This window comes from Sorex araneus, chromosome 2 (assembly GCF_027595985.1).
Source record: "Sorex araneus isolate mSorAra2 chromosome 2, mSorAra2.pri, whole genome shotgun sequence".
Lineage (NCBI taxonomy): Eukaryota > Metazoa > Chordata > Mammalia > Eulipotyphla > Soricidae > Sorex > Sorex araneus.
This window is the reverse complement of record NC_073303.1, coordinates 10,689,914-10,700,982: the sequence shown is the minus strand read 5'-3', so window position 1 is coordinate 10,700,982 and position 11,069 is coordinate 10,689,914. Positions and strand designations below refer to the sequence as shown.

The window sequence follows — 11,069 nt, the reverse complement described above, 5'->3', positions numbered from 1 at the left end:
AATAAAATTAAAAAAATAAGAGGAGTTTCTATTTGTATTTAAGGCCATACTCAATGGTGATCAAGGCTTATCCTGCCTGTGCTCAGGAATCATTACTGATGAGGCATAGTGGTGCTGAAGATTGAATCCAGGCTGACAAAGTACAAGGCAAGCACCTTACCCACTGTACTATCTTTCTGGTCCTAAAAGGAGTTTTTGATGAAATGATAAAGGTTTCCCAAGAATTACCCAAGAAAGGAGTTAATATGCCCAGGACTGCCAAGAATGCAGGTATAGAAGCAGATCTACCTTAGATACTTTGTATACCTGGTAAAACCACGAACCCATCAGAGTCTTGGGCAATACTGACATACTTTTTGGTTCTGTTGTTCGTGAAGCTACACTAGTGTAAATGAACAAAGTACAATAATTTCATCATTGTGACAATACCACAGCTCTTGTGAAAGAAGAATAAATATTGTACTCCTCGTTTTCCACAATTTCACTCTCAGAAGTTTCAATGTGGTCAATGGTATAATTCTGGAAATATTCAGAAAAATATGTTTAGAAATAAGTCACATAACTATTTAAAGTTTTTTATTAGTGAATCACCATGAGGTACAGTTACAAACTTATGAACTTTTATGTTTGCATTTTGGTCATATGGTGATCGTTTACCCATCCCTCCACCAGTGCCCATTCTCCTCCACCAATGACATAACTCTTAATATAGTATATAAATATGATTATTATATTATTTTATTGTGTTAATTTATAAACTAAATTTTATCAGTCATGTATGTATAGCACAAATGCATATATATTCTTTGTTTGGTGCTGTATTTGCAGTTTTAGGTCTCTGTGGGATTATTGGAAAATATTTTTTATATTTGAGGGAGGACTACTATGTGTAGATAGTAGTGAGTTGGGGGAGCTCTCATTTTAGTAATTACCTTTTAATTATAAAAGGAGCCAGGTTTCAAGATTCCCTGTACTAGAAACAATGGAAGGAGACTTGTAAACTCAGGTCCCAGATGAACTGTCTGATGAGATAATACGTTCATAAGATGTACTCCAATATGGTATGACTTTCCCGAAGTATCTTCTAGTTAGGAATATTTTTTCAAGAAACCTATGAGATATTGACATTGGGAAATCTATAATATTGGAATTATAAAAAGTCAAATGAATAAAGCAAATGTTCTGTTTCAATCACCACCTGTAATAATGAGAACCTAGAGCTCATAGCCACCATTTCCTATTGTCTTTACTCTTCTTTATAAAAACTTAAATTTCTCTGGAGTGTGCCAACAAAAAGTTGAACATTAAACTACTGATCCATTAAAATAACATCTACTTTGTGACACCTAAGTTAAGTATTATCATTTACTTTCTGGAAAAAAGAAAAATTTGAAAGGCTGGAATAGTTTATCTGTAAAGAAAGAAGACCCTGTTTTCCACCTTCTTCACGTAAGTCTTGTTTCCCCCTTAGTATTCTGCTTTTGAGATGGGAATGGGTTTTCTCACAGCTAGAAAAAAATCCCTTACTTTTCTCTTTGGGGATGAATATTGTTGGGGTGAGGAAGGAAATTTCATCTTCCTGAGATAATTCTGAAAATAAAGGGGCAAAAAAATCACCTTTTCCTAGAAAACACAGCTTTCCCAAACTCTATGGAATAAAAGTTTAGAGAACAAAGTCACCCAAAAGGATGATTGCAAGGATAAATCTAAACTATCTAAACATCCCAGACAAACGATTTTACAACAATTTTATTATTTATTGCTCAACCTGGCTGTCCTCAAGGGCTATTTCTGCTCTGCTTAGCAGGATGCCTAATTGTTTTCAAGGGACCATATGTTGTGTGAGGGGTTTGTAGTGGCAATGGCCAAATGTGAGGAAGACAAACATCTTACCTCCTATTCTATCGCTTCAGCCTGAACCAGCAACCTTAAAGTATACTTTTAAGTGTAAACGTCACCCAAATATTGGAATTGTGTTAGATGCCCACTACTTAAGATTCATAGATTATATTTATCTTTGTAGGTGCTCAAAAAACTCAATGCTCAATAGCACTGCACTGTCATCCTGTTCTTCATCGATTTGCTTCAGCAGGCACTTTTATGAAATTGGTATTTTTTATGACTCTCACATTTAAGAAATGCCTGTACTTTATTTGAATATTAGTGATTATTAGTTGCTCCTGAATATTTACTTTTCTCTATATACATTGCTACACAAAGCATTTAGGAACATAATTCATTGTGTGCTTGTATATATGATTTTCTGGTAAATCTGAACAGTGAGGCAACCTTCCTATTGAAAGGAAGAATGAAGTTTGACTCTCACAAAAAAATTCCTCACTTCTACTTTTGCCTAAACCTTGTAATAAAAATGTTTCATATATTTATGAAATAATATGGATAAAAAACAATAAGATCTTGCTAATTCTTATGTATTCCATAGTAACTAAGAAATCGTGTATTTTTAATGCTTATTATCTTTAAATAGATAGTTCTGATAGGTAACCATTTTTCTATATTTTAAATAGAAAAAGTTAAAGATATTTACTTCCTTATCTTATTTTCTGTTGTAATTACATTCTCTCTAATTATGGAATATGATTATTAACAAATTTTTTTTGCCCCTTTTTAATGCTGCATCTTTAATGACATGTTTAAGGTAATGAAACTTTTCTTTCCTTACTCCCTCGCTTCCTCCCTCTCTCCCTTCCTTCCTTTCTTCCTTCCTTCCTTCCTTCCTTCCTTCCTTCCTTCCTTCCTTCCTTCCTTCCTTCCTTCCTTCCTTCCTTCCTTCCTTCCTTCCTTCCTTCCTTCCTTCCTTCCTTCCTTCCATATACCTCCTTCCCTCCATCCCTCTTTCCCTCTTCCTTTCTATTTTGGGGGTCATCACACCTGGCTGTGCTCAAGGCTTATCCCTGGCTCTGCTCTCAGAGTTCCTTCCTGGTGATGCTCAGGGCCCATGTGGGACACTGGGAATTGATGCTGTGTGTAAGGCAAGTAACCTACCTGCTGGACTGTTGCTCCAGCCAGAATCTCTTACTTTTAAACAGATCTCAGGAAAATGTGAAGAGGTTCTTTTTGTTTTGTTTTTGTTTCGGGGGCACACCAGGGTGGTACTCAAGGTTTCCACTGGCTCTGTGATTGGGGTTTTGCTCATAGCTCTGTGTTTGGGGCCTTATTCGTGGTGCTAGGATTGAATTGGGGTCAATCACATGCAAGGCAGTGCCTTAATCCCTGTGCTACCTCTGGCCTCTGGATGAGAGCTGTTACTCTCTCACTGCTGGAGTGAGGGTCTCTTTAAACAAGTTTTGATTCTCTTCCTACCCCTCTAGCTCTGTTTTAGGATATCCATTGTAATCTCCTTCCTAGCATGAGCCTAGGCCTCATCCTTCACTGAGACTGAGTCCCACGTCACTGCATCACTGAAGTGAATGTCTCCTCCTTAGCCTGGTCCCAGAGTCACTGCAGAGTTAGTTAGCTCACACCTAGCTTTTCATGAAATATGAATTTTCACTGCATGAATTTTATCATTACATCAAATTACACACTCTCTTTAAAGCTATGCATTTGAAAGAAAGCTTCCAATTAGATTCAGTGTTGAACAGATTACAAATGGCATTTTACCACATATAACTGTAACTGAAATCCATTTAATGTTTAAACTACTATTACTTCAGCAAATTTTTAAATAATAAAAAATAAAGAGGTTTTCTATATCTTATCCAGTGAATTTATATGTTTGAAGTATATTTTTTCCAAGTAGTCTAGTCCATAAAATTTCCATGTAAGTTTATAGACTAGCATGACAGTCACAGAAAATTATAACTTTACGTTGCGGCAATTGCTTTGTTGTCATATTGTGTTTATCTGAGCTGGAGTCAAGCATTTGCAGAATGTGACCTGTAGTTATTCTCAGAAGACTGAAGTAAACCTCATGAGGAAAGTGTGTGAGCAGCACGAGGCCCGAGCAGCAGACTGTCCTGGGGCCCAAACGATGAACCAGCAGCCCAGTCACAGAGAACCACCAGTGCACCCCTAGGTCTCCTGTGAATTATTTAGGGACCAAAACAAAAAAGAAAAAGAAAAGAAAAGAAAAGACAAGAGGGGAGGGTGGGGAGAGGAGAAGAGAGGATAGCTCAAGGGCTGGAAGGATAATATATTCCAGGTAGGGCATTTGCCTTGCACGCAGCCAACCCACTTTCTATCCCCATCACCCCGTATGGTCTCCTGAGCCCACCAGGAGTGATTTCTGAGTGCACAGTCAGGATAAGACCCGAGCACTCCTCAGTGCAGCCCAAATGCCTCCCCTTAAACCCCTGAAAAAAAAAGAGAGAGAGAGAGAGAGAAGCAAGGTCATAGGTACAGAAAAAATGGTGGTTGCCAGTGCAAGATAGAAGATGAAAAATAAAGGGTGAAGGGGGTCAAAAAGTACAAACTTCCAATTATAAAATTAATCCTAGGGATGTTATGTTCTATATTTTGATTATAGTTTGTAATACTGTATATATATGCTTGAAAGTTACTGAGTAAAATAAGTTTTATGACAGTGAATATTAACTTAGTTTTTTATATCATTGTGTAATATAGATAAATACTGTTTTACACCCAAAACTAATAAGTCAATCATATCTGAATATTTACGTGTGTGTGTATATATATATGGGCTGGACCAATAGCACCATGGGTAAGGCGTTTGCCATGCATGTGGCCGACCCGGCTTCGATTCCTTCATCCCTCTCAGAGAGCCCGGCAAGCTACCGAGAGTATCCCGCCTGCAAGGCAGAGCCTGGCAAGCTCCCCATGGCATATTCGGTATGCCAAAAACAGTAGCAACAAGTCTCACAATTGAGACATTACTGGTGCCTGCTCAAGAAAATCGATGAACAACAGGATCACAGTGATACAGTGATATTTTAATTCACTGGAACCTTACAGATAAAATTTCAAGGACGGTTGACGTGTTTTGCCATCCTTTTGATACTGGTATCAGTTAGAGCCATGGGAACATGTAGAGGGAAAGACAAGGCAACCCAGCCAAATCCATGATTTTAGAGAAGTAGTGACTAAGCCGCAGACCACATGATTGGCTAGTGTAGGGTCCTTCCTATCACTTACCTTTCCTACCAAATAGTTCCTCCCAATTCTCAGAGTTGGGACAGCGTCACATATGGTCTATTTTATCTGTCTCTTTGTGTTCGATGTAGTCTTATTTATTTCAGGAGGTAAACATCAGTTCCTGGAGAAGAGAAACCAAATGTCTGCTAGAGCAGAAGTTAAGGAAACAGTGGGACATATTTCCAATGATGGGAACTTCAACATGGATCAAGTACAAACCTCCAGAAGAGGTAAAATCTTGCCATGCATTTGAAAAAAGTATGGTAGCATTGCCACCCTGACCTCTATTTTAGTAATACACAGAGTCTTCTTGCTGCTACTAATTTTTAAGACATGTGCATAGTTGGAAGTAATTTTTACTGATAATTATTTCATTTTTTTTGCTAGAAATCTTGATGTCATACAAGAGAGGAGGAAAAAAAACAGAGCGGATGCTAAGTGCAAAACATAGAAACCAATCCTGGCTTTTCTGAGTTGAGGAGGAATATCATAACATCTCTCTGCTCATTGTCTGGTCAAGACTGGTTTAGGGAGAATGGGCTTTTCTTTTGTACCATATCATAGACATCACCTTTATTCCTCCTGCTCATCTATGTTGAAACTTCTTGCTTCTCTAGAATATGTCAGGAGAAAAACAGCTTTTTTTTTTTTTAAGAGTAAAATTTATTTTGTGTGTAATTATTTATTTATTTATTTATAATGCTACACCAGGGATGCTTAGTGCTTGCTCTTTTTATTTATTTATTTATTTATTTTAATTTATTTATTTTTAATTAGAGAATCACCGTGAGGGTACAGTTACAGATTTATACACTATTTGTGCTTATACTTCCCTCATACAAAGTTCGGGAACCCATCCCTTCACCAGTGCCCATTCTCCACCACCCGTAAACCCAGCGTCCCTCCCACCCTCCCCAATCCCATCTCCCCCCCACCCCACCCTGCCACTGTGGCAAGGCATTCCCTTCTGTTCTCTCTCTCTAATTAGCTGTTGTGGTTTGCAATAAAGGTGTTGAGTGGCCGCTGTGTTCAGTCTCTAGCCCTCATTCAGCCTGCAACTCCCTTCCCCCACATGGCCTTCGACTACAATGTAGTTGGTGATCGCTTCTCTGAGTTGACCTTTCCCCGGAACGTGAGGCCAGCCTCGAAGCCATGGAGTCAACCTCCTGGTACTTATTTCTACAATTCTTGGGGGTTAGTCTCCCACTCTGTTATTCTATATACCATAGATGAGTGCAATCTTTCTATGTCTGTCTCTCTCTTTCTGACTCATTTCACTCAGCATGAAACTTTTCATGCCCATCCACTTAACTACAAAATTCTTGACCTCCTTTTTTCTAACAGCTGCATAGTATTCCATTGTATAGATGTACCAAAGTTTGCTCAACCAGTCATCCATTCTGGGACATTCGGGTTTTTTCCAGATTCTGGCTATTGTAAACAGTGCTGCGATGAACATACATGTGCAGATGTTTTTTCGATTGTACTTTTTTGCCTCTCTGGGATATATTCCCAGCAGTGGTATTGCTGGGTCAAATGGGAATTCAATATCTAATTTTTTGAGAGTCGTCCAAATTGTTTTCCAGAAGGGCTGAACCAGTCGGCATTCCCACCAGCAGTGAAGAAGGGTCCCTTTCTCCCCACATCCTCTCCAACAGCGGTTGCTTTTGTTCTTTTGGATGTGTGCTAGTCTCTGTGGTGTGAGGTGGTATCTCATGGTTGTTTTGATCTGCATCTCTCTGATGATTAGTGATGCAGAGCACTTTTTCATGTGCCTTTTGGCCATTCGTATTTCTTCCTTGGTAAAGTTTCTGTTCATTTCTTCGCCCCATTTTTTGATGGGGTTGGATGTTTTCTTCTTGTAGAGTTCAACCAGTGCTTTATATATCATTGCTATCAACCCCTTATCTGATGGGTATTGTGTAAATATCCTTTCCCATTCTGTGGATAGTCTTTGGATTCTGGTCACTGTATCTCTTGCGGTGCAGAAGCTTTTTAGTTTAATGTAGTCCCATTGGTTGATCTCTGTTTTTACTAGATTGCTTAGTTCTGTGTCACCTTTGAAGATACCTTTATCTTCAATATCGTGGAGGGTTTCGCCGACCTTGTCTTCAATGTACCTTATGGTTTGTGGTCTAATGTTGAGGTGTTTAATCCATTTTGATCTGACTTTTGTGCATGGTGTCAGGTCAAGGTCTAAACCCATTTTTTTGCATGTGGTTGTCCAGTTGTGCCAGCACCATTTGTTAAAGAGGCTTTCCTTGCTCCACTTCACATCTCTTGCTCCCTTATCAAAGATTAGATGGTTATACATTTGGGGTTGTGTGTAGGGATATTCCACCCTGTTCCATTGGTCTACGGCTCTGCCTTTGTTCCAGTACCATGCTGTTTTAATTGTTACTGCTTTGTAGTAAAGTTTGAGGTTGGGGATGGTGATGCCTCCCATCATCTTTTTCCCAAGAATTGTTTTAGCTATCCTTGGACGTTTGTTATTCCATATGAATTTTAGGATTGCTTGATCCATTTCTTTGAAGAGTGTCATGGGTATATTTATAGGGATCGCATTGAATCTGTATAATGCTTTAGGGAGTATTGCCATTTTGACAACATTGATGGAGAAAAACAGCTTTTTAAGTAGCCAATTCACTGAGTCTGTAACTTTGGGAAAAGTCTGTGGAAAAAAAAACTGACGACTGAGGAAGAGAACAATATAAGTCCATAACCAGTAACAACATGCTAGTAATCTTTTCTTCCAGGGCCTAATGACTCCATGGTGAGATAACACAATATAAACACATCTTCTTCTAAGCAAATATTTTATGATCATTTTAAGTGAATTATAACAAGCAATATAAACTAAATTATTCAGGGCTTGCCATAGGGGCAGGCTTGAGGGGTGGTTGGGAACATTGGGAATAATGGTGGTGGGAAGGTGCACTGGTGGTGGGATTGATTTGGGAATATTGGATGTAATAAATCAAACAGCTTTAAAAATGAAGTAAAAACAAGGCCAGGGGAGACAGAAAAAAATAAAGAAAAATGTAAGGTTATATTATAAGCAAAGTTGAAATGAGAAGTATCTACAGGGTCTGATACTTTGATAACTAGTCTGCTATTCACAGCACAAAAGAGATTAAATATAAGTGATGCACAAAAGGAAAAAAACAGACATATTAAAATGATGTTAATATGGAGATAAAAACTCAACTATATATTTTCTATACTGCTACTATGACATGATAATCAATAGGTTGCTAAACTCCCTCAGCACAGACAGAGGGGCAGAAGCAAGTAAAGAGAAGCAATAGGAGAAGGTTACTGGGGCCCAGTGGACCCTACAGACCCCTGGTGAGACCGGGGTAGACTCTGCCCTGGGAAAGGCTAAGCGGGATTTTAAGTTGTCTTGGGTGGAGAAGGGAACAGAGACCAGTGGGACCCGTGCACTTGGTTTGGCCTTCTGCTGTTTGCAGGGGGTCAATGTGAGGAAGCATGGAAGGCAGCCTGGTGGCTTCCTGTCACCAAATGGGCCATAAGTCTTGTCTTCTGTGCTGGGAGCAGGGTGATCTTCGATTCCGTAATATCTCATCAGCTGGTTGCCTTTGGTCCCAAGCAAATCTTACAATAATTATTATTACATAATTTATAGGCTGAAAAAATAAAAATAAGGGAAAAGTGTTCATCCAATAAACATATAAGAAATAGAGAAAGTTTTTAAAATTTATGCCTTCTAAATAAAACTTTATGATAGAGTAGTCTCATCAGAAAAAAATTCTGTGAGACTTTAACAGAACAGAAAATACTTATATGCTTTATGAAGAAAAATATATAAATAATTTACATGGACATCTACTTTATTATTGTTAGCACAATTTTAGAGGTGAAATACTGAGGCCAAAGTAGTTCAGGAACATTCTCAAGAAGGCACAGCAGAAAATATAGCAGGTGTGACTCAAATGTCTGATTCTAGGATTAAAATTGATAAAACCTATGTGACTTCATAAAAATAATGAAATGGGGTAAAAGATTATACAATGAGTAAAGCTCTTACCTGGCATGGGCTGACCCAGGTTCAATTCCCCTGCTGTTTATATGGTTCTCCAAGTCCTCCCAGGAACAATCCCTGGGCAGCTAGTCAGGAGGAAGCCCTGAACACCACCAGATGTGTCCCTAAGGCAAATAAGTAAATCATCTGCATTATTATCATCCCGTTGATCATCAATTTTCTCGAATGGTCTCAGTAATGTCTCCTCTATTCATCCTAGCCCTGAGATTTTAGAAGTCTCTCTTTACTCATCCTTCCCAAAAGTGCCAAATTGGAGTTTCTTTCGGGGTCAGGGGAATGAGACCCATTATTGTTACTGGTTTTGGCATATGAATACACCACGGGGAGCTTCCAGGAAACTCTCGGTAGCTGCCAGGTTCTCAGGGAGAACTAGGCTATAAGATGCCACTCCAGGGAGCTTGGTTTTATAGTCTCTGGATGTTGGCCATTGATGGGATTACACGGCGCCGGGGCAGTTTTTGGGTGTGACCGCCTAGCTACTGGAAAATGGGGGATCTGGGCAGAAGAGGCCCAGTCCCGATCTGAGCAGGCTTGGAGATCTCAGCCCTGGGTCCCACATACCTGGGTTCCCCTGCCAGTTCCTTCATGCTTGAGGCTTGTTCGAATGTGTGGGGAGGGACCTTGAGCATGGCTGTGGCTGGGTTCTGGAGGTCTTTGGCTGCCGGCGCCCTGCTCGGGCAGGGACAGAGACTCAACCCACCCATTCCAAGGGGCCCCAGTGAAGACAGCCAGCCAGGCGTGGGGGCAAGAGACTGCCAAATAAATAAGCAAATCATCATCATCATCTTCATCATCATCATCATCATCATCATCTTGGTGATGGTCAAATTTCTCGAGTAGTCTCAGTAAAATCTCCATTTGTCCAAGCTCTGAGATTTTAGAAGGCTCTCTCTACTAGTCCTTCCAACGATGCCATACTGGAAGCTCTTTTAGGGTCAGAGGAATGAGACCCAGCTTGTTACTGGTTTTGGCATATTAATACACCATGTGGACCTTGCCAGCTCTCCCATGTGGGCAGGAAACTCCCAGTAGTTGCCAGGTTCTCCCAGAGGGAGAAGTAGGCTATAAGATACAGCTTCCAGGAGCTGGCTTTTAAGTTTCTGGATGCTGGCCATTGACAGTATTACACGGTGCTGGGTGTAGTCCCTGGGTGTGACCTCCTAGTACTGGGAGATGGGAAATCTGGGTGGAGGAGGCCCAGTCCTGATCCAAGCAGCCATGGAGGTCTCAGCCCCGAGTCCCACACACCTGGGTTCCTCTGCTGGTTCCATCATGAGTGAGACTTGTTCGAATGTGTGGAGAGGGGCCTTGAGCGTGGCTGTGGCTAGGTTCTAAAGGTCTTCGGCCACCGGAAGCTCTACTCAGGGTGGGGAGGGAAGCTGGAGCCCATCCCCTCCAAGGAGGACCTGGGAAGACAGCCAGACGTGTGGGCAAGAGACTCTCTTTATTTATTATAAATAAATACATAAAGTAATTGGGTAGTGTATGCAATATAAAACCCACCAACAAGCACTGTAGCATTGTAGCACTGTCGTCCAGTTGTTTATTGACTTGTTTGAGCGGGCACCAGTAACGTCTCCATTGTGAGACTTGTTGTTACTGTTTTTGGCATGTTGAATATGCCAATGGGAGCCGTGCGGGTGGGATACTCTCGGTATCTGGCCAGGCTCTTGAAGAGGGACGGAGGAATCGAACCCGGGTCGGTCATGCGCAAGGCAAACACCCTACCCATGTGTTATCTAGCAGCATATATTATATGTAATATGTGAAGCTCAGAAAATTCAGATACAGCAGGAATTCTCCCATTCACCATCTCTGTTTAACACTGGGAAAACCGAATGAATAAAATTGCAGGAAATAAAAAAATCAAAATGAGTGCCACAAAAGGCAA

General features: G+C 40.3%; 1 protein-coding gene across 1 annotated transcript in view; it reads left to right on the top strand.

Annotated features, from left to right (window-relative positions):
* Positions 1-235: 235 nt before the first annotated feature.
* LOC129401604 (probable small intestine urate exporter) overlaps positions 236-11,069 on the top strand; it is a 35,828-nt gene continuing 24,994 nt past the window's right edge. The window contains exons 1-2 of the mRNA XM_055124314.1: positions 236-270; positions 5,220-5,345. Coding sequence (XP_054980289.1) covers positions 246-270; positions 5,220-5,345 — 151 coding nt within the window. The 5' untranslated portion in view covers positions 236-245. The remainder of the gene's footprint in view (positions 271-5,219; positions 5,346-11,069) is intronic.